The sequence below is a fragment of the Triticum urartu genome, chromosome 2 (genome assembly GCF_003073215.2).
Source record: "Triticum urartu cultivar G1812 chromosome 2, Tu2.1, whole genome shotgun sequence".
Lineage (NCBI taxonomy): Eukaryota > Viridiplantae > Streptophyta > Magnoliopsida > Poales > Poaceae > Triticum > Triticum urartu.
The window spans coordinates 262,200,593-262,225,497 of NC_053023.1; the positions used below are offsets into that span (position 1 = coordinate 262,200,593).

Below are 24,905 nucleotides of genomic sequence, written 5' to 3' on the forward strand. Positions count from 1 at the left end.
CGAACGGTGACTCGGCCCTACCGAGTTCACTAGTTTAGGTTCCAAGTGTTGCTTCGGTATCACCGAGTTTGTCAATTCAGTAGCCCCGAGATCATTTCTGTAGAGAACTAAAACTAAGCTTTTTGACTCAATTATTTTGCAAAACCTCTGTACTTTGTGATGCTCATCTACTCTACCTCATCTACAACCTATTCACAGGGTCTGCTGACAGTTTGCCTGCAAGATGTCTGATCAAAGTGACAGCCAGAACAAATCTGAAGAATAGGTCCAGATGAGTGAGGGAACTAGTCCCTCCAGCTCTTCTGATGATGGAAGAAGGAGCACTCCAAGCAACTTACCTAAGGCAGCAACCAGATCCAGGAAGAAGAAAACCTCGGAATATGAGGATGAGGATTGTGTGGCCATTGAGGATGAGGCCACTTCAAGGAAAAAGGTATTGAAAAAGGAGTATGGCACAGCTGCTACAGTTAAGCCAGGGGTGCATAAGAAGGCACCAGCAAAGAGAGTTCATATGTCTAAGGCCAGAGCATCCACTGATGAAACCTCCAAGCCAACTAAAGAGGCGGTTGGAGAAGGGAAGAAAAGGAAGGAAACGGTCAAGAAGACCACTGCCAGAGTGCTTGGCAGATCATCCATAATGAGAGGTTCAGATGAAGAGGAAGAGGATGCTGCACCAGCTCCTAAGGCTCAGAAACTTATGGGAGATGCAATCAAGTCAGGGGCTGCTCCATCTAAGCCCAAACCTGCTCCTAAAGCTCCTGCTCAGAAACCTCCAAAACCCAAGAGGAACACCAGGAGTATACCAGCTGAGGAAAAGAACAAGGCCCCAGTGCCTGAAGCTGCTGAAGAATAGGAAGATGACTCACTTGTTTTGAGAAAGTTGAAGCCCAAGATCCCTAACCACAATGATGCACATCCTGTTGCAGAAAACATGAAAATCAGGAAGGATTCAGGACTGAGATTATGGAGGCAGTCTGATCCATACGCTGTCAGGAGGAGAATTGTGGATTACATGTTTCACATCAAGGAACAACAAGACTTCTATGAGACAGTTCCGCTTGACAAGAAGCCCATAGTGTGTGACATGAGATGGGTTAACTGGGAGTACATCAAGAAGAATGAAGATCACTACCCAGGTGTATATGACAGCTTCAAAGCATGTGGAGTTGATACATTTGTTGCCCAGAAGCTCACCAAGTGGAATGATGAGCTGATCATGCAGTTTTACTCCACTGCCCACTTCTACCCTGATGGGAAGATCATTTGGATGTCTGAAGGTACAAGGTACCAATCTACTATTGAATAATGGGCTCAGTTGATCAATGCCCCAAAAGAAAGTGAGGATGACTTGGATGTTTATGCTGAAAAGAAGAAAGACCATAACTTGGATGTTTATGCTGAAGAATAGGAAGATGACTCACTTGGATGTTTATGCTGAAGAATAAAGAAAGTGAGGATGACTTGGATGTTTATGCTAAAGAATAGGAAGATGACTCACTTGATTTGAGAAAGTTGAAGCCCAAGATCCCTGACCACAATGATGCACATCCTGTTGCAGAAAACATGAAAATCCAGTTGCCCAGAAGCTCACCAAGTGGAATGATGAGCTGATCATGCAGTTTTACTCCACTGCCCACTTCTACCCTGATGGGAAGATCATTTGGATGTCTGAAGGTACAAGGTACCAATCTACTATTGAATAATGGGCTCAGTTGATCAATGCCCCAAAAGAAAGTGAGGATGACTTGGATGTTTATGCTGAAAAGAAGAAAGACCATAACTTGGATGTTTATGCTGAAGAATAGGAAGATGACTCACTTGGATGTTTATGCTGAAGAATAAAGAAAGTGAGGATGACTTGGATGTTTATGCTAAAGAATAGGAAGATGACTCACTTGATTTGAGAAAGTTGAAGCCCAAGATCCCTGACCACAATGATGCACATCCTGTTGCAGAAAACATGAAAATCCAGTTGCCCAGAAGCTCACCAAGTGGAATGATGAGCTGATCATGCAGTTTTACTCCACTGCCCACTTCTACCCTGATGGGAAGATCATTTGGATGTCTGAAGGTACAAGGTACCAATCTACTATTGAATAATGGGCTCAGTTGATCAATGCCTCAAAAGAAAGTGAGGATGACTTGGATGTTTATGCTAAAAAGAAGAAAGACCACTGATGATTTCAAGCGAGTGCCACGAGGTCCAAGGTCTGCTGCAGTGCCAGTCACAGATTCTAGAGCTACAACATCAACTCCAACAGCTACAGCCTTAGTGCCACCAGGTCCAGCAGCCACTCCACCAGCTCCATCTACATCAACATAAACTTTCGTCCTTGGAGTCATCACTACACCACCTCCCGAAGATCAAACTTGAGAGACGTATAGCACTATGGATTTTCAAACTTTTTGGTAACTTGTTGCCAAAGGGGGAGAAATATGTATAGGTCATAGGCTTCGAGAGAGAGTGTCTTGCTTTTTATCTCTCTTGCTATTTTGGTTGAACTACTTTATTGTGTGCTTGTGTGAGATACTTTATGTCCTTGTGAGATACTTATATTATCATGTGTTTGATCATATGCTACCCTTAATGCTTGTTGGGTGATATTATCTCTTGTATCCCTGTATGATCATTCACTTGCTTGGTGATGAGTGCATGTTTTTAACTTTATCATTTTGAGCGCCCCACCAAGATGTATGTGACATGGAAGAGTAACCCATGATCCTAATCGATTGTGCATTTGCATTCAAAAGCAAATTTTAAAATAATGCACAAATTTAGGGGAGATCTTGCTTATCACATACTTCTCAAAGCGACGATGTTTTTCTATCCTATTATATTTTGTCGAAGCTTTGATATATATGTTGTCATCAATTACCAAAAAGGGGGAGATTGAAAGTGCAACTATCCCTGGGTAGTTTTGGTAATTCCTAACAACATATAGCTCATTGAGCTAATGCTACTTCAAGATAAATATTTCAGGAAAGTTCAATGATTGGCATGGCATGGATGAGAAATGTGGACCCCTCAAAATGCTAAGGACAAAGGATTGGCTCAAGCTCAAAGCTCAGGACTCTACATTTTTTATTTTAAGTGATCCAAGATCACATTGAGTCCATAGGAAAAGCCAATACTATTAAGAGAGGGTGAGGTGCTGCTTAATGAGTTTCTTGCTCAAAGTGCTTAGTGATATGCTCCAAAAACCCTCAACAACTTTCTCACAACCACATATGTCCCAAACCAAAAGTCAAACTCGGCCCCACTGAATCTATCTATCTGGCGCCACCGAGTCCATTTGACATAGCCACTGCCAGAAACCCTAGTGTTTTCAGTCTTACCGATAGGGATCTCGGTCTCACCGAGATGGGATTGTAATCTCTTTGTTTCCCTTTGTAATGTTTCGGTCAAACCGAGATGAGCGATCGGTCCCACCGAGATTGCAATGCAAACTCTCTGTTTCCCTTTCGTAACGTTTCGGTACAACCGATGTAACATCCCAAATTTTCAATTTGGAATGTTATACATTAGGTCATCATGCATATCATATTTTATTTTGCTTTTGGTTTTGATCCTAGAAAATCCTAAGCAACTCAAGGACCCACGGAGAGAGTTGGGGATTTCGTTATTTACATATTTGAGTTTTCTCAAATTATGTAAACAGGATCATTTGATTTTATTTATTTTATCATCAATTATTTCTATTACAAAAATATGAGAGCGGGAATAAAATGACTTTCCCAAAATATAGAAATATTGAGAATTTAATAAAAAAATCAAATAAGTTTTATTTTGGAGTTTTTCGGTATTTTATTTGAATTTAGGAAAAATGCGTGTTTTTCAAAGTTGTAGTTTGGGCCCAGATAAATGTTCACTTTATCGGGCTTGATTTTAGAAACCCGGCAAAATTTATTTCGTGATTTTTGGAGTCCGTTTAGTATTTCTTTTTATTTTTCTTCCGAGCGGAATTATAAAAAAACGGAAACCGACTACGGGCCGTACCCGGCCAGGAAACCTCCGCCCGGGGCGCCTTTAAATAGCGCCCGAGCCGGCCCGAGGAGAGCCCACCCCGCCGCCTGCCCTAGCCCTAGCGCCGCCCGCCGCCGCCGTCGCCGGAGCGCGCGCCTTTCGAGGTTCGTCGCCGCCTCGTTTTCCATGCTGTTTTTAAAAAAAAATCTGTTCGTCATTTTTCTTTTTCGTCGGATTTTTCGCGGTTATTTTCTGATCGCGATTTCTGATCCGATTTTCGTTTTAGTATAACTTTTCGCTCGTTTATCGGAATCAGGCGATTCAAGCACCTGGAGTTTCGTCTCGAAACCCTCTTTCCGAATAATCAACTTAAACATGTTTTTGCTACTGTAAAATTTGCCCTACATCCAGATTACTAGAACAAAGTTGTTTTCTTTCGCCGTTTGATTCTTTTGCTTCGTTCGATTTGATTCTTTTTGCCAACCAGGGTTCTTAAGTTGAACTTTCTGGTTAGATCTTCTATTTGAGTTTTACCTGTGCATTAGATGAGTACTTATTGTATGCTTGTTGTTTGTCTGCGATAGAATACCCGGAGTGCGCCGCCTGTTACGTTGAATCTCTAGGTTTCGCGGATCATCAGCAAGGCAAGTAACACTTTGATCATACCTTTTCTACAACCCAGTTTTATTGCATTAGATCAATCCTCACACATTGCATGATTAGGATCTAATTAAACTGTGGGATGGGAAGTAGATGAGGTAGTACCTATTACCTGTTTATTATCAAACCTTTGGGAGTTACTTCTACGTTTTCTCATTATGCCATGCTATGCTAGTAGACGTGGATTGGGTGAGTGATATCCATGACAGATGTGAGATTGATAATTAAGGGTTTATCTAAGGTGGAAACCTAACACACATCTGGGTGGATTGAGGCACCTGGGGTTTCCAGGACTTGCCTGTTTTATTTGGACCGCCACCCAGGCCCAAAGGGATCATGAGATTATTCTTACTAGAAACTTCCGTGTGCAGCCACAAGCCATTATGGGCTCTGGCATAGTTGACTAAGTTGCGCGAATTCTTACAGTGGTAGACTAGCATATGTAGGGGAAAGTAGGTGTACCGGTCTACCCGTCGTAAGGTGCTAGCGCTTCTGAAAGACTGTGTCTCGGTCATCCGTCTTCTCAAACACCCTGCAGTGCGAGAAACCAAACGGAGGCGATCGAGTGTTGTGGGGAAAAGTGTGCAAACCTCTGCAGAGTGTATAAACTAATCATGATTAGCCGTGTCCCCGGTTATGGACATCTTGAGTATCTAGTACCTGGATTTTCATGTGAATCTCAACATGTTACTCTAAATTAATTTTGATGAGTTTTAATGATGTTACTTAATTGGGATTGCGAATGCTGTCAACCATTCTCAATGTTTCACAACCACCATGATAGTAATTAATGTTATTCCTTTGAAGTAGGGAAAAATTGGCTTTATGCAAAAACTGTAACCATAGAGCTTTCCACCAGCCAAATATGCATATAGTATAGCTGTTGCATTCCATTACTCTCTATGTGTTACCTTGCCAGCATATTCCATGTGCTGACCCGTTTCGGGCTGCAACGTTAATGTTGCAGACTTATCAGACGACGATTGAGGAGTTTTAGGTCGTGGTTCTATACTCAGTGATGCCGTTGGAGTTGATGGACTCACTTATCTTCCAAGCTTTCCGCTGTTATCGTCACTAGATGGCCTTAAGCCATAGTTATTGTAGTAAGTTCTCTTTTGAGACACTCGATGTAATAAGTGTGTGATTGCTACTCTGCTATAAATCCTCCGAGTATTGTGTGGTGTCAGCATTACTGATCCAGGGATGACACCGGAGCACAGAGATCAGACTGTTTGAGGTCTGGTCGCTACAACCGAGATAAGTGAATCGGTCCAACCGAGTTTGCCTGACCAACTCTGTGTTTGTCTATTACCAAAATTGGTCCCACCGAGTTTGTGTAATCGGTCTCACCGAGATTACGTTATGCCCTAACCCTAACGAAATCGGTCTCACCGAGTTGACATGTCGGTCCCACCGAAAATCCTAACGATCACATTATGAACTAAATCGGTCTGACCGAGTTTCACGATTCGGTCCCACCGAGTTTGGTAAATTGTGTGTAACGGTTAGATTTTGTGTGGAGGCTATATATACCCCTCCACCCACTCTTCATTCGAGGAGAGAGCCATCAGAACATGCCTACACTTCCAACATACATTTTCTGAGAGAGAACCACCTACACTTGTGTTGAGGTCAAGATATTCCATTCCAACCACATAAATCTTGATCTCTAGCCTTCCCCAAGTTGCTTTCCACTCAAATCATCTTTCCACCAATTCCTATCCTATGAGAGAGAGTTGAGTGTTGGGGAGACTATCATTTGAAGCACAAGAGCAAGGAGTTCATCATCAACACACCATTTGTTACCTCTTGGAGAGTGGTGTCTCCTAGATTGGTTAGGTGTCACTTGGGATCCTCCGTCAAGATTGTGGAGTTGAACCAAGGAGTTTGTACGGGCAAGGAGATCGCCTACTTCATGAAGATCTACCCTAGTGAGGCAAGTCCTTCGTGGGCGATGGCCATGGTGGGATAGACAAGGTTGCTTCTTCGTGGACCCTTCGTGGGTGGAGCCCTCCGTGGACTCGCGCAACCGTTACCCTTCGTGGGTTGAAGTCTCTATCAACGTGGATGTACGATAGCACCACCTATCGGAACCACGCCAAAATCTCCGTGTCTACATTGCGTTTGCTCCCTCCAAACTCCTCCCTTTACCTTCATATGCAATTGTTTTACTTTCTGTTGCTATACTCTTAGAATTGCATGTGTAGGTTGATTGCTTGACTTGTGCTAAGTTGCTAAAATCTGCCAAGAATTAAAATTGGGAAAAGGCTAGATTTTTATTTGGTCAAGTAGTCTAATCACCCCCCCCTCTAGGCATACTTTCGATCCTATAACTCGATGGCGCTAGATAGATCAAACCGGTGGGGCTGAGTTTGACTTTTGGTTTGGGACATATGTGGATATGAGAAAGTGGTTGAGGGCTTTTGGAGCATATCACTAAGCATTTTGAGCAAGCAAGCCATTAAGCAACACCTCATCCCCTTTTAATAGTATTGGCTTTCCTATAGACTCAATGTGATCTTGGATCACTAAAATGAAAATGTAGCGTCTTGAGCTTGAGCCAATGTTTGTCCTTAGCATCTTGAAGGGGTTCCACATCCTCTTGTCCAAGCCACTCCACTGTTGAGCTTATATGATATATTCTAGATAAAAGTATTAGTCCAACAAGAGATATGTTGACATTAATTACCAAAATCACCCAGGGAGCACTTGTGCTTTCAATCTCCCCCCTTTTGGTAATTGATGACAACATACATCAAAGCTTTAGATAAAGATATGAAGAATAACAAGTAAAGCTTTGGAAAGGACATGTAACATGCATAGGCTCCCCCTACATGTATGCAATCATGTAAATATGGAATATAAGAGCATGTGAATGCATGAGCATGGAAGAGCAAGCAATGAGTTACGTGTATCTTGGCTATATGCATCAGAGAAAATGACGTGGATACATGAAATATACCTTCATGTTCATGAGTCCTTCTTGTAAACAATATGTACATCAGCAAGAGATCACCATGCACATGAGTGTGATGCATATACTTACCTTGTGGTCTTGAGTGCCTTTGGAAGAGATGAACCTGAGTAAACAAGGTTAGATAACACAGAAACATTTACTAAACAGAGCAAGAACAGCAAACCACAAGAGTACCAAGATTGGGATGACATGTAGAGAGTGAGTCCTAGGTACTCTATTAGATATAGACATGTCCCCAAAGAATACATATATGCAATGAATTCGATGATTTCCTTCCGTTAGATGCCTTTCTTCCCCTGAATCTGATATTGGATAATGGGAGAAGATAGGGTAAAGGAAAAACAGAGCAAAACAAACATAACATATACATGTCTTTTCCCCTCTTAAAGACATCTGACTTCTCTCCTCTTTGAATACCAAGCATTTGGGGTCTCTCTCCCTTTGATGTGATTAAGTACTCTCCCCCTTTGATGTGACTAAGCTTTGATGTGATCTCTCTCCCCTTTTGACATCAATTTCCAAGAAGGGTCTTTTGGAATGTGAGTCGAAAAGGGTTTGGTCCTTGAGTCACAAAACAGAGCAACATGTAATATAAGATGCTGGTAGAGGACAAGAATCATCAGTGGAGCTGGAACAAATATGCAGGATACAAATGGCAAAGTGTCTCATCAGCATTGAAATTGGTAATACCGAGTTGCTCTCTTCGATGGCACCAAGGTAGTTCGGTTAGACCGAAAAAGACAAACTGGTGAGGCCGAGTTCAATACAGAGAGAAAACAGTTGTCATCTCAGCTCACTAGGCAAGTAAGATCTCACAAAGATTTGCAAGGAATTAACTAAAAAAATTGCAATGAATTGGATGCAGGTAATGCAGAACATAATAGAGAAAACGAAAAGAAATCTAGATGAAGTGAAAGGGAAACATGCTAGGCACAAATGCATGAACTCAAACAAACACTTAGAGAACTTCATCTAGAATTGGTTGGTGAAAAAGTCACCTATGTTAGAGTATATTGACTGAGGATTCAAGTGAGAACACTTGATCGTAGGTCATACTCATCGTTTAGGCTCAAAATGGGGTTGCCATTTTTAATTTAAGCATTTTGATGTATTCACATCTTGTTGATCTGCTTTGACCCATGACTGGGGTAAATCTTCTCTAAGATGGAATAACATACCTTGGGTGGTGGTGTTGATCTTGATCATGTAGTTGAACTTGTGTGGGATGCTCAGGGTTGATGTAGCTCATCAATGAGTTGGGAGCACCACTTGTAGTTTAAGTTCATCTACCTACATGGGTTAGCCTTGCAAGGAAGAGCACTTGTGTATCCAAAGTGACAATCATGAAATTTGATACCAAATGAGATTTGATATATAGAATTTGTCAAAGGATATGTTCAAGGATTTCATGCTTCCTTGTCTTCAACCACCACATTGTAGAGTCTTGGCGATGTAGAGATTGCTCAAGATGTGAGTGTTTTGCAATCTCATAGATTTATATTCATCCAAGTACCTACAAGGATTAGATAGCATGCAAGGGTGCAAGTATATCCAAGACATATGATCATCATTATAAGAGAAATATCAAGGATTAGTCATAGGCTCATGCCTTGCATGTATCCAAATGGAGTTTCTACTCCAAGTTTGAGGCATCAATGATGTTCAATTCACCTCTCAAATGGCAAAATACTTTCTCATCGAGCGGTTTGGTGAAAATATCCGCCAATTGCTTATCGGTACGAACATGCTTAAGATCAATATCTCCTTTAGCAATATGATCTCGAATGAAACAATGACGAACTTCAATATGCTTAATTTGAGAATGTTGCACGGGATTATGAGCAGTCTTAATAGCACTTTCATTGTCGCAAAGCAATGGAACATGTTCCACATAGATCCCATAATCTTTAAGAGTTTGGGTCATCCAAAGTAATTGAGCACAACATGAACCGGCGGCAATGTATTCCGCTTCAGCGGTGGATAAGGATACCGAGTTTTGTTTCTTGGAGGACCAAGACACAAGAGATCTACCAAGAAATTGACACGTACCCGAAGTGGACTTTCTATCAACCTTGTCTCCAGCATAGTCCGAGTCGGAATAGCCAACAAGATCAAAAGAAGACCTCTTAGGATACCAAATGCCAAAATTTGGTGTATGAATTAAGTATCTCACTATCCTTTTCACAGCCTTAAGATGACATTCTTTGGGGGGCACTTGATATCGTGCACACATGCACACACTTAGCATAATATCAGGACGGGAGGCACAGAGATATAACAATGAACCAATCATAGAGCGATAAACCTTTTGGTCAACCGGTTCGCCATCCTTAGTCAAGTCAAGATGTCCACTAGTAGGCATGGGTGTATTCATACCTTTGCATTCTTGCATATTGAACTTATTGAATAAGTCCTTGGTATACTTTGTTTGGGAAACAAAGGTACCTTCCTTAGTTTGCTTGATTTGCAAACCAAGAAAGAACTTGAGTTCACTCATCATAGACATCTCAAACTTCTCCGACACTAGCTTTCCAAACTTTTCACTAAAATGAGGGTTAGTTGAACCAAATATGATATCATCAACATAAATTTGGCACACAAACAATTCACCATTAACCCTTTTAGTAAAAAGAGTAGAATCTATCTTTCCAATCTCAAAGCCTTTTTCAATAAGGAACTTGGTCAAGCATTTGTACCACGCTCTAGGAGCTTGTTTAAGACCATAAAGAGCTTTGTGAAGTTTGTAAACATGGTCAGGTTTCTTAGGATTAACAAAGCCGGAGGTTGTTTAACATAAACTTCCTCCTCAATTTCACCATTTAGAAAAGCACTTTTAATGTCCATTTGGTACAGGGTGATATCATGGTGATTAGCATAGGCAAGTAAGATGCGGATGGACTCAAGTCTAGCAACAGGGGCATATGTCTCACCATAGTCCATACCTTCGACTTGAGTGTAGCCTTGGGCGACGAGATGTGCTTTGTTGCGAATGACTTGTCCATCTTCGTCTTGCTTGTTGAGAAACACCCATTTGGTACCGATGATGTTGTGGTTGTTGTCAGGCTTCTCGACCAATGTCCACACTTGGTTCCTCTCAAAGTTGTGTAGTTCTTCGTGCATGGCATTTATCCAATCCGGCTCTGCCAATGCTTCTTCAACCTTCATAGGTTCAATGCTAGAGATGAATGAATAATTTTCACAAAAAATTGCTAAACAAGTTTTAGAGCGAGTGATTCTCCCAGTTTGGATATGATTGAAGATTTGCTCGATGGGATGGTCTCTTGTGACTATTGCTCTAACTCATGAGAGCTTTTGTTTGGGTCGGGGTGGAACATCTTCTTCATCGTCTTGTTCTTCCTCTTGGCCTTCTTCATTGTTGACGTTGTCATTCTCTTGTCGAGGTGGAGAAGGGGGTTGACGAGGTTCATCTTGGTGTACTTCCTCGTTTTCTTCATCTTGGCGTGTCCCACTTGTGGATGCCTCCGTGTCAACTCTTGGTTCACCTTGTCGTGAGGTAGAAGCTTCCACTTGGACGGACGAGGTACTCTCCTTCACCTCCGTTGGACGAATCTTGCCAATAGACAAGTCTTGGATTGCTTCCTGTAACATCCCAAAATTCTAAATTTTGGAATGTTATATTAAATAAATATTTTTGATTGTCTGTTTGATTATGGTGTGGTTGCTTGTGTGAAACTGAGTGAAATTTGAAACTTTTTGAAAGTTGAATGCGAGGGAATGAAATGACTTTCCCAAACTTTCACTTTGCATTCTGACCTCCATGAATTCAAACTCATTTCATCACAAAACCCTAGAGTGAAGATGATATGACTTCTTCCATTTGAAATGAAAAGGGTTTGAAAAGATTTGAATTCCATCTGAAAATATTTCAAATTCGAAACTCTATACAACTCAATGATTTTCACGAGAGAAGATAAAATGACTTCTTTAATTATATGAAATATGAGTTGGAAGTTACAAAGAATCAAATTGAAAGTCATTTGGAAGTATTTTGAAACTCCCTTTCAATTTTGAATTATTTGGATTTTATTCAAATTATTTTTCTCCTAAAAATAAATAAATGGAAATAAGGGTAAAATGATTCCCTTCAATGGAAAATTAGGATAAAATGAATTTGAAATCATTTTGGTATTTTAAAAATGATTTTTGTTGGGTTTTAATGCAATAATAGCATTGTTTACTTTATTTATATTTTTTTGGATTTTATTTGAACTTTAAAAATAGTTCATGTTTTAGAAATGTTTTTCTAAACATTTTGATATATAATATGCCTATATATCATTTGCATTTAATTAGTTTTTTCTTTTGTTTTCCTGTCTGTCTTTATTTAATTTGAAAGTGTGGTAGACTTTCCTTAGTAGTTTTCTTTGTGGTTTTACTTGAAGTTTCTTTGGATTTCATTTGAGTTTATTATTGCATTTTCTTTGTTGAATTAGTTGTTATTTTTTAGTGCTAGAACTGTTTGCTTATATGAATGCTATGTATGCTAATATAGATTTTCACCGGAGTGACGAATAATATCAAGTTATTTTTGAGAGCGCTATTATCTTCATCAACTTACTAGGCAAGTTCACTTTGACCATGTTATTCATACCTATGTTTTTTACTTGCATGTAGTGCCACCTTTTTATCATCCCCTCCAGTAGTGTTATTGAATCTTGTAGTTGAGTAGAATGCATGAGGTAGGAACCCATCTCCCTGTTACCAAGCCCGGGACGTTATATAGTTTTAATGCTACGTTGTAGTATACGGGGTTGGTATGAGTGCTCCGGAGTGGTGTGAGTATGAAGAACTCTACATCAATGACGACAACTCCATGATGGCATCTGCAAGGACTGTAACTTCAAGGCCAAGACTTCAAGACTCAAGACAAGAATTCAATATACCTCTGGGTGGAGAATGGTTAAGAAGGGTACATTGGTGCATCCAGTACTCGGTGATTCCGGAGAAGCGCCATGATATCATGCGAAAAGCTCCACCCAGGCTCAAAGAGAGGGAAGAATACTTAATGCTCGGAAGCTTATTTGTGCAACCGCAAGTCATTATGGGCTCTGGCTTGGTTGACCTTAGTTGTGACTTTGGCTGGGACGGTGCTAGAAGATGTAGAACTACGGTAGGATTGGATGAGCACCGGACAGTGGTCATAGGAACTCTTCGGAAGACCATGTTTCGATCGTCCTGTTCTCAAACATCATGAAGTGCGAGGACAAAAAGGGAGGGATCGAATCTTGCGGGTAAAGTGTACAAACCTCTGCAGAGGGTTTAAACCTAATCGATTAGCCGTGTCCCCGGTCATGGACAATTTGAGCCTTTGGACTTGGATCTATCTCGGAACTCTCAACACCAGACTGATAACTTAATTGTGGGAAACTTATGATGATTTGGGCTATGAGACATTGGTTGGCGGAACCATGTCATGATAGAAAACTCCGTAGTACAGACTCCGGTCATTTCCTTTGTTGTAGGGAAAATAAAACCAGCTTTTATGCAAAACAAAACTCAGACACAGAGCCACAAAGCCATATTGCATATAGTATAGTTTTATCATCTATTTTTCTTACAGTGATCTTGCCGGTACATTCAATGTACTGACCTACACGGCTACAACGTATCATGTTGCAGGATTTTTCTCCGACGAGTAAGAGTTACATCATAGGGTTACGGTCTACACTCAACCTGCCGATGGCGTTGATGGGACTCCACACCCGATTGATTGTTTCCGCTGAGACTTATGATGTATATATCAGTTTTACGTTATTTATACATGTGATTGCACTTTGATATATACATTGATGTACTGTGTGTGCCAGCATACCGATCCAGTGATGGCACAGATACACAGAGGCTTGACCATGTAAGGTCGGGTCGCTACACTTCCGAAGGATCTTTGTCTCCTACATCAATTGGCAATTGCTCTACTTGTGAGCCGTTAGATTCATCAAACTTCACATCTACCGTATCTTCAACCTCTCGGGTGAAATTGTTGTAGACACGATAAGTGTGAGAGTTTGAGCCATAACCAAGTAGGAAACCCTCATGAGATTTAGGAGCAAATTTAGAACGACGGTGCTTATCAAGAATGTAACACTTTGAGTCGAGTACTCGAAAGTATCCAACTTAGGGTTTGTTACCGGTGAGAAGCTCGTATGCTATCTTGCTGAGTAGCTTGTGAAGATATAGAAGATTTGTTGCATGACAAGCTGTCTCAACCGCTTCCGCCCAAAAGTGTTTTGGCGTCTTGTACTCATCAAGCATCATTCTTGCCATCTCAATAAGAGTTCGGTTCTTCCTCTCAATGAATCCATTTTGTTGAGGTGTGTACGTAGCGGAGAACTCATGTGAAATCCCTTCTTCGTCAAGAAAGGTATCCACATTTGCGTTCTTGAACTCCGTTCCATTGTCGCTGGGAACCTTCTTAATCTTCACTTCAAATTGATTTTGGGCCTTCCTAGCGAAGTTCTTGAAGATCTTTTGGACCTGCGATTTATCATAAAGAAAGAACACCCACATAAATCTTAAAAAATCGTCGACTATGACTAGACAAATGAGTTTCCACCGAGACTTCTATAGGCATTGGGACCAGAAAAATCCATATGAAGTAGCTCGAGCGGTCCTCTCATGGTCATGATGTTCTTCACGGGGTGACTTCCTCCAACTTGTTTTCCTACTTGACAAGCACTGCACAATCTATCCTTGTCAAATATAACATCTTTTACTCCAAGGATATGGTCACCTTTAATAAGCTTATCAAGATTTTGCATGCCCACATGACCTAACCTTCTATGCCACAAACAACCTTTAGAGGATTTAGCAATTAAGCAAGTTCTAGGTTGAGCCTTTTTAGTGAAATCAATAATGTATAGATCACCTCTATGTATACTGTTAAAGACCATTTTATGATTATCTCTATGAAACACTTGGCAATCTACTTCAGTATATAGGACATTGAAACCAAAGTCAGCAAGTCTAGATACGGAAAGTAGATTATAGCCAAGGGATTCAACAAGCATAACATTTTGTATGGAGCTATCATGTGAGATGGCCCCCTTACCAAGCACAACCACCTTACCCTTTGAGTTGTCACCAAAAGTGACATACTTTCGAGGGCCGTTGTTTTCAGCAAGCTCACAAAACATGTCCTTATCTCCGATCATGTGATCGGTACATCCACTATCAAGAACCCATTCCTTTCCTCCAACCATGTAGCCGCGAAGATTTGCCATAAGACCAAAATGTCTCATAGACTCATCGAGATCAAGGTCACTATCATCATCCTCATCATAGTATCCATGTTCAACATTGTCTTGTTATTGATCAATTCCTAGAGAGAGTGATTCATTAGATATGTGATCATCACAATGTTCATCTTTATGAATTCTAATGGCTTTGGAGATGATATTGCTAATGATTCCAACATCTCCTTTGGCACACATGAGGTATGTAAGCTCCAATAAGCAATCACCAAACTTAGGATCATTGAAATTCATCTTACTCAAAGCAATAGACTTGTGAAGAATCTCATCTAAGTTTTGCAAGGAATAATTTGGAAATCATTCCTCAAGAAATCTCCATATGGTGTAAGCACAATCAAGAGCGGGCAAGCTAGCAATCAAGTTTCTAGGTAACCCTCTAGTGATTAAATTGACGGTTCTAAGATTACGGATCATGTCAATAGACTCATCAAGGGTAGGACGCAAGGGGTCAACAGGGCGCGCACAAGGAGTAGTAATATACTTGTTCAAGTGATATTCATTGAAAATCTCAAGCATCTCAAATTTCCACTCATGAAAGAACTCTCCATCAAGTAAAGGCACTCTTCATCTAAGACTCCCCAACATAGACTCATCCATCTTCCTCCAATGGTGATTAAACCAAAGCAATAGAGACCAATGCTTTGATACCAATTGTAGGATCGAGAAGAGGTGTCTAGAGGGGGGTGATTAGACCCTCAACAAAGAAAAGTAGCACTTTTTAATTTCTTTAAGTTAAGGTGGAGTTTTAGCACAAGTTTAAACATTCACAATACATTTCAAGCAAGCATGGCAAGAGTATATGAGCAGCGGAAAGTAAAGCATGCAACTTGCAAGAAAGTAAGGGATATGATTGGAGTGTGCAAACGCAATTGGAGACACGGAGATTTTTGGCGTGGTTCTGATAGGTGGTGCTATCGTACATCCACATTGATGGAGACTTCAACCCACGAAGGGTAACGGTTGCGCGAGTCCGCGGAGGGCTCCACCCACGAAGGGTCCATGAAGAAGCAACTTTGTCTATCCCACCATGGCCATTGCCCATGAAGGACTTGCCTCACTTGGGTAGATCTTCATGAAGTAGGCGATCTCCTTGCCCTTACAAACTCCTTGGTTCAACTCCACAATCTTGACGGAGGCTCCCAAGTAACACCTAACCAATCTAGGAGACACCACTCTCCACAAGGTAATAGATGGTGTGTTGATGATGAACTCCTTGCTCTTGTGCTTCAAATGATAGTCTCCCCAACACTCAACTCTCTCTCACAGATTTGGATTTGGTGGAAACATGATTTGAGTGGAAATCAACTTGGGGAAGGCTAGAGATCAAGATTCTTGTGGTTGGAATGTAATATCTTGGTCTCAACACATGAGTAGGTGGTTCTCTCTCAGAAAATGAATGTTGGAAGTGTAGGCACGTTCTGATAGTTTCTCTAGGAATGAAGGATGGGTGGAGGGGTATATATAGCCTCCACACAAAATCTAGCCGTTACACACAATTTACCAAACTCGATGGGACCGAATCATGAAACTCGGTCAGACCGATTTAGTTCCAAATGTGAACGTTAGGAATTTCGGTGGGACCGATATGATCAACTCGGTGGGACCGATGTGCTAGGGTTAGGGTAAAACGTCAACTTGGTTTGACCGATTACACAAACTCGGTGAGACCGATTTTGGTAATAAGCAAAACAGGGAGTTGGTCAAGCAAACTCGGTGGGACCGATTTCATATCTCGGTGAGACCGAAATAGTTGCAATAGGCAACAGAGAGTTTGCAAGCCCATCTTGGTGAGACCGAGATCCCATCGGTGAGACCGAACTGATTAGGGTTTCTGGCAGTGGATATGTCAAGTGAACTCGGTGGCGCCGGATAGATCAAATCGGTGGGGCCAAGTTTGACTTTTGGTATGGGACATATATGGATATGAGAAAGTAGTTGAGGGCTTTTGAAGCATGTCGCTAAGCATTTTAAGCAAGCAAGCAAGCCATTAAGCAACACCCCGTCCCCTTTAAATAGTATTGGCTTTCCTATGGACTTAATGTGATCTTGGATCACTAAAATGAAAATGTAGAGTCTTGAGCTTGAGTCAATCTTTGTCCTTAGCATCTTGAAGGGGTTTCACATCCTCTTGTCCAAGCCACCCCACTGTTGAACTCATCTGAAATATTCTAGATAAAAGTATTAGTCCAACAAGAGATATGTTGACATGAATTACCAAAATCACCCAGGGAGCACTTGTGCTTTCATCGGGGCGTCACAACTCTCAACACACAAGTGAATGTATATTCTGCACCCGTAATTCATGCTTTCTTTGGAGCCATGTTTGAAATCAAGACAAACTTTGTTGCTTTTATTTCACTATTGTTCGTTATTTTGTATGGACACATTCAATGGTTTAAATCCTTTAATCTGCTTGTGCTAATTGAAAATAATTATTGAAAAGAGGTCTATGGACAGTACAATATTACATAGTCATGCAGAAGAAAATGGCCAATATGTTAAAATAGCACCATCATTGATCATCAATATGTTAAATTACATTTGGTCTGGCTATTTTTCCATTATTTGGGCGTCAACCGACCATGACACTTGAAGATATGGACGTGCCAAATCTGCGCCGACCTCCTCTACATGATATCTCTAACGTTGATCATCATTCCCAAATGTCTCTAGTGCCAAGTAACTGCACATGATTGCTTATGGTTTATAGCATGGGTCATACATATAGTTGACCTGATTTTTCCATGAAATCGACTACAAAAGTGGTGACCTTGGATGACTTAACGCCATTGTTGGATATGCAATTAGGGACGATGGCAGGCTTGAATTGGGCACGAGATGATATGGGTGAAGGAATAAGAAGACGAGTGATTTGACGAAAAAAATAGTCGACAACGATACTTAATGTGCATGCGAATGCTAAATGGATATTTTTCACAAGAGTAGTGTTGAACCATTAGAGTATTTATGCTCCTATTGCAATGTACATTGCAACTAATGATGTTTGATGTGCATGAGGATGCTAAATGCACATTTTTAACTATATGAGTGTTGAACCATTAGAATGCTTATACTCCATTACAACATACGAGCAATTAACTAGTAATATAAAATTGTCTCGAGGGTAGTTGGTCGACCTAGCAGTCCCTTCGCCCTGTACTCTCATGAAACACACGATTAGATTTGCCCGCCTCCTGCCGCTGCCGCCACAGGTCTACCTCATCTCCTGTGGCCTTAGACCATGGAGATGCGGTGGACCTCAGTCTTTGCCAGTGAGAGGGGTTTTGCTTAGTTTCTAGGTGTCTGCTTGTGTCTATTTTAGGGTTTGTGCCTTACTCAGAAAGACGAGACGACGATGGCTCCCTGAAGATAAAACAAAGGTTCTTCCCGCCCAGCTCCCGTCCCGGCAGTGTGTCTAGCATCGTCGGAAGGGTATGAGGGTGTGTGTTCCGGCGGATCCCACGGGATTCAGTTGGCATTTGTATTCGGTGGATCTACTTGGATCCACTTCTCGTTCTTCTACGTTGGTATGTCGACAGGTTGGATAAATTCGATCTACGCTTCTCTTCATTGACGATGGTTGTTGTTCTGGCACGCTGGTCCTTTGGGTCTTAGCACGATGACTTTTCGACGGTCTACTAAAAAGTTTTGTCTGACTTCATTAAGGGAGGAGCAATGATAGCGGCGTGCCTACGGCTCGCTCCAGTGCTTATAATCGTCGATAGATGGTATATGGACCTAGATGTATCTTTTATTACTTCTTGTGCTTTTTGTATTGTCGTGATAATTGATGAGTACATCGAAAGTTTTTGAAAAAACAGTAATATAAAAACATAGTCCCAAAAATCAGACCGAAAGAAAGAAGACAAAATGCAGCGGGTGAAGGGTGGAACGGCTCAACGCCCAACCGTGATCCCGAGCCCAAACCCATCCAAAACAGCGGCCCACCGCGAGAAAGCATCATCTATATCATCAATATAATAATAATAAATATAAAAAGACCCAAAGAGGCAAATCCAAACCATCTTAACCGTCAAATCATGTTATCTAGCGGTTCAAATCGCTCCAATGTTGAGCACCAAACACGTTTAACGCTCTAATTACCCACTACTGTCATTGATTATAAACACGTTTTGACTCAACGCTATCCCCTAAAATTTGCCATGTAATTGATATCCTATCATTCCCGTAAAAAAGTAATTGATATTTTACCAAACACCAACGTATAACAGATATATCTTATATAATATAACGCGCAACTAATATTCTACCTAATATAAACGTGAATTGCACCTACATTATTACTAGTCCATCAAAGAGAAGAGCCGCTTTCGGATTGGACTCCGTATCGGTTTTCTACACTCTCGTCGCCCCTCGCAAAACCCGTCAATAAATACAAGCAACAGGTTTTTCTGCGAATCAACCACCAGAAAGGGCGACCGAAAGAAAAGAAAAGAGCGAGACGCACACCCGAGAGCTAATTCCCAAATCTGCGAGCTCCAGGTCGCTGCTCGGCTGTCCCGTCGATCCCATCCTCCGCTTCGATCTGCGTGTTGGGGATTGCTTGGTGGCGGCCGCGCCATGATGGATCCGGAGATGATGCGGCTGGCGCAGGAGCAGATGCGACGCATGTCCCCCGACGACCTCGCCAGGATGCAACAGCAGGTCTCCGCACCCGATCCATATACCTACGTTCGGCCATGCCGGTTTGATCTCAATTGATTCCCTGCCCGGTTGTGGTCTCGCTAGCGGTAGATCGAGAGGAGATCACGCTCAATTTGGCAACCGTTTTTTGCTGCTGCCGTTGTTGATGCTGCTGCTGCTGCTGCTGTGGTTGCTTAGATCGAATCGTGTTGTTGTTGACCTATTGCGTACGAGTTGAATTGGTCCCAAGTTAACTCCTCAAGTCAATTGGTAAACAATTGGTAAAGAAAATTGTAGTGTGTGTAGCTGTGGGCTCGAGGTACGTTTGAGTTTGATTTGGACAGGTGACGCCAATGGGATGCTGGTTTCTGCTGTTATAAACAACAACCACGTGCTAGTGTTTAAACGAGGCTGTTGCTGGGTCTTTTCGCACAATACTCTGCATCTATTGCCTAAACTAAATGCAATAGGATTCTGCTGGTAGATATCTGTGTGTGCACTTATGTCTGTTTTTTTCAGCACTGTTTCATACCTCAGTTCCTGCTTTTGTTATTTGCAGTGTCCAGCATCATTGCTTATTAATGTTATTTTTTATGCCCTGAGGAAGCACGAGTATCATGCGATTGACCATGTGCCTGTTGCAATTTTGATAATTGCAGCTCATGTCCAATCCTGACTTGATAAAGCTAGCATCCGAGAGTATGAAAAATATGAGAACTGAGGACTTCAAAAGAGCTGCTCAACAGCTCAATCAAACAAGGCCAGAGGAAATGCTTGATATGACTGAAAAAATTGCCAACGCTAAGCCTGAAGAATTTGCTGCCATGAAGGCCCAAGCTGATGCTCAAATATCATATGCGCTATCTGGTGCCAAGATGTTGAAGCAGCAGGTCTGTACAAAATCCAGCACGACCTTTCGTTTAGCATAGAATGACCTTTTCCTACTCTTGGTTGGCGAGTTGGACAAATAGTCAAATACACTTGATCATTTTTTTATTAAGCTCCAAAATTCTTTGTATAAAATATGCTAATCGGCTCACTTGATCAGAATTTTAGATCACTCTGAATGAATTAATTACAAACTGGAAAAGCGACAGCTTCACATGGCTGTCACTACAAAATATTTTGCAAGAAAAATTCATGGAGAGAATGCTCATATAGTCCAGTCGTGCATGGTTTTCATAATTTGGATACATAATTTCATTTTCTATTCATCTTCCTGTTATCTCTTGTCTAAGAAATTATGTATCTCGTCATCTATTTAATGTATTGGGTGTCGGACTCCATTTTTTTATCCATGTTACGAGTTTCCATAATACCGTTTTCTCTTGTTCCAGGGAAATGAACTTCATAGCCATGGGAAGTATACTGATGCTGCTGCCAAGTACAAGCTTGTGCGTTTCAAATCCCATGCCTTCCATGTTTAAAGAAGTGACATGACTGCCAATTTAATTTATATGCTCTTTTGTTGACCAGGCCAAGGAAAACATGAAGAGCGTACCATCGGCAGCTGGGCGAACTCTGCAGTTGCAGTGCACCCTTAATTTAATGTCGTGTTACCTGAAATCAGGGATGCTTGAGGAATGTGTAAATGAAGGTTCAGAGGTTTGTTTGAGGCTTTCTACCCATTATACCAATATTATATGCGGGCATGGTTACACATCACAGTGCTATCATTATCTTAAATGCGATCTACTTTTGTTGTTTCTGTTTGCCACCTTTGCTGTTAGTAGTATTTATGAGCTGTCTAAATGGAAGTCCATAACTCTGTCAATTCCAGTTTGCTGAACTTTTGTTGTTAGTTTAGTCGTCTTAACGATGGCAGCTCTGCATTTACCTGTTATGCTGATCCAACGATCAACCGTGCCACAGGTTCTAACTTATGATTCGAGCAATGTGAAAGCATACTACCGAAGAGGTCAAGCTTACAAAGAACTAGGAAACCTTCAGGCTGCTGTTGCTGACTTACGTAAAGCCCATGAAATTTCTCCGGAGGATGAAACTATTGCTGAGGTTCTGAGGTATGGTTTGCCTTTTTTTCCTGCACAAACATATGAAATTCTGCTGATCTTGTTGCTGACATGGACAAAAGTGGTTAGTAATTTTAGTTTTCGCCGTGGTCCTACTGATAGATTACATTCATTATGCAGGGACACAGATGCAAAACTTGCAACTGAAGGAGGAGGAACAAACCTGCCAAAAGGTAGCTTCATTGATATTCTTTTTAGAATTTAATTATGCTGCTCTTTTTCATCGCCTGCTATTTTTTAATCTAAACCCATCTTACTGTAGCTCAAGTGCTTCTGGATAAGATCTTTGTGGTTAAATCACTCCATCCTAAGAGTATTTATGATGAATATATTTGTGTGCATATATTTGTGATGAATATTTGGCCAAAATCAACTTAATGGTAGAAGGATATATAAAATAATAGTTAATAAGTAGATGGGCCTTTGACTTGATCCAGCCAAACTATGATATAAGAGTAGAACTGATGTTGTAGTGGAATATATTATTTCTGTATACTGGTTTGATGCTATTTCGACAGTGTTTGTTATAATTCAGTTCGACTCATCAAACTACTCATCTTGGTGTTCTTTTGTTTCTAAGGAGTTGTTATTGAAGAAATTGTGGAAGAAGATAGTTCAGAGCTGTTAAGTACTCAAAGGAGTTCTTCTACTGAGTATACTGTTTCACAACCACATGAAGGAGCAGGAAACTCAAGACAATCTGACTCTTCAGAAAGCCTAATGAATGATCCTGCTACTATCAGGTAACAGTCTCTTTGCTTCTGGTCTATGTTTCTTACATCTTATTAGGCCCATATTCAGAGTTGCCGCACTCTGTTTTGATATGTTTCGATTGTTGCTACTTCAGATACCTTTTTATTCGTCCACTAGCCAACCATTATTTGGCATGCATTAACATGCAATGTTCTTACTGTATCAATTATCTTGTATACAAAAATGATATTTGTTCTTAGCTGCGTTTTTTTTTAATTCTCTTCTCATTCTTGTGATGTGTATCCTGTCTTGTGGTGGATCTGTCTATCTGGCATATTGTTATAGAAATATGATTATATCTTGTTGTGATATCTGACTTGATCATGTTAGGTTCACATTATGCAGGAATTTTATATCTGATTGCAAAAACTTCCAAGTGTTATGTACATTTTACTTGGATTTGATGTTTTGCTTTATTTACTAGTAACATTAGTAAAATGTCTTCACTTCACCTACAGTCTTCTCATTGCGCTTTTTACAAAATATGCATAACGTTCTTGGTGTCCTGGTCAACTGTCAGGTCATTTCAAAATTATGTCTCTAATAGTGATGCTGATGGGTTATCAAAGTTGGGAATGCAAGGAATGTCACCGGAGCTAGTTAAAACTGCCAGCGAAATGATTGGCACCATGAAACCAGAAGAACTACAAAAGATGTTTCAGGCTGCTTCTTCATTAACCGGCACAAACCCTGTTGGTTCAAATCTTGGACCCAATGTGCCCGAAATGTCACCTGACATGGTTAATATGGCATCTGAAATGATTGGGAAGATGTCCCCTGCTGAACTGCAAAATATGATGGATTTTGCTTCTAAAATGGGTGGACCTGGTAGTGCGCCTGTGAGACCAGGGACTGGGAGTAATATCCGACCTTCATCAAGAGCAGAAACGAGTAGCAATAACTTCCAACCTTCATCTTCACAAACTGTTGTGGAGAACCCTGATGAAATAGTAAACAACCAAAGTATGGACCATTCATCATCCAGTTCCCCAGTTTCTACAGCTGATATGCAAGAAACCATGAGAAATTCTATGAAAGACCCTGCTATGCGGCAGGTAAAAATCTTTTAGCCCAAGGAATTTGTTTTTTGTGAAGATTTTTCATCAGGGAAGAAGCTGAGGTTATGGATTTTAACATCTCTTAAAACTTTTCTAAATTAACAGATGTTTGCATCCCTGATGAAGAACATGAGTCCTGATGTGATGGCAAACATGAGTGAGCAGTTTGGCATGAAGCTGTCGAAGGAGGATGCCGCCAAAGCTCAACAAACTATGTCTTCATTATCTCCAGAAGATTTAGACAGAATGGTAAGAAGCTAATTAAAAAAAAAAACCTCCTCTGAGCTGTGTGCAGACAATGGGCATATATTTTACTTCAGATTAGCTGTCAGAGTTCAGTTAAGACTTCTTAGATTATTAACCTCTGCTTGCTTTGCATTCAGATGAAATGGATGGACAGAGCACAGCAGGGAGTAGAAGTAGCAAAGAAGACGAAGAACTGGCTCCTAGGCAGGAAAGGCCTGGTCCTTGCTATTGTCATGCTGATCTTGGCCTTCATCCTACAGCGGCTTGGATTCATCGGTAGGTAGGTGATGGCCTAAACATTCCATATGATGCCCTGTCGAGCAGTGCATCCGGCAACAAATAACTATTCGGCAGTTACATTATGCTCGTTTTCCCTGGCTAGAAGTGATGGTGGGCGGATGACAATGTGGAAGCACCGTGGGAAGAGTCAAGAACTTTCTGTACCATTGTTTATTCTTTCGGCATATGTGTTTATAAATTGTAACAGATTATTAGAAGTAAATGACCCAGTATTGCCATCTGGACAGTAGGCTGACTTGTAATGTTACAAATGTCCTATGTTATTTTGCATCAAAGAATTTCGTGTCCATATTCTATCCAGGCCAGAAGTTGTTAGACGTGGACGCCATTTTGGGGGGCAATTTTAAAAATCGTGTCTCGCACGTTTGCAAAGGTATAACTTTTGACCAAATACATGTCTACCTGTAAGGAGGTTGGTTTTGTATAAGTTCTTTTTTGACCCTAAACCCTATCTATATTTTGGAAATGGGGTGTAGTTCTATTTGCAAATGTTTAACTTTGACCAAATATGTGTCAACCTGTAAGGAGGTTAGTTCATTTTACAAGTTATTTTGACCCTAATATCTATATTTTGCAAATGCTGTGTAGCTCTATTCGAAAATAAAAATGGGATCAGCATTAAAAAATTAATAGGATCGGATTTTATTGTTCTCTACTCTATATCCGGATAAAAAAATAGGGGGATCGACCTGTAAGGAGGTTAGTTCATTTTACAAGTTATTTTGACCCTAATATCTTTATTTTGCAAATGCTGTGTAGTTCTATTCGAAAATAAAAATAGGATCAGCATTAAAAAAAAATAGGATCGGATTTTATTGTTCTCTACTCTATCCGGATTAAAAAAAAGGGAACGACATGATCATGATACGTTTAATAGGATCGGATTTTATTGTTCTCTACTCTATATCCGGATAAAAAAATAGGGGGATCGACCTGTAAGGAGGTTAGTTCATTTTACAAGTTATTTTGACCCTAATATCTTTATTTTGCAAATGCTGTGTA

General features: G+C 40.8%; 1 protein-coding gene across 1 annotated transcript; it reads left to right on the forward strand.

The window, feature by feature from the left end:
• Positions 1–19,231: 19,231 nt before the first annotated feature.
• Positions 19,232–24,197, forward strand: LOC125536983 (outer envelope protein 61). The gene is made up of 10 exons (XM_048700275.1): positions 19,232–19,537; positions 20,176–20,406; positions 20,854–20,910; positions 20,993–21,121; positions 21,389–21,537; positions 21,667–21,719; positions 22,127–22,289; positions 22,820–23,354; positions 23,463–23,606; positions 23,741–24,197. The coding sequence occupies exons 1-10, from the start codon at positions 19,454–19,456 to the stop codon at positions 23,885–23,887; spliced, it is 1,692 nt and encodes a 563-aa protein (XP_048556232.1). The 5' UTR covers positions 19,232–19,453; the 3' UTR covers positions 23,888–24,197.
• Positions 24,198–24,905: the final 708 nt, after the last annotated feature.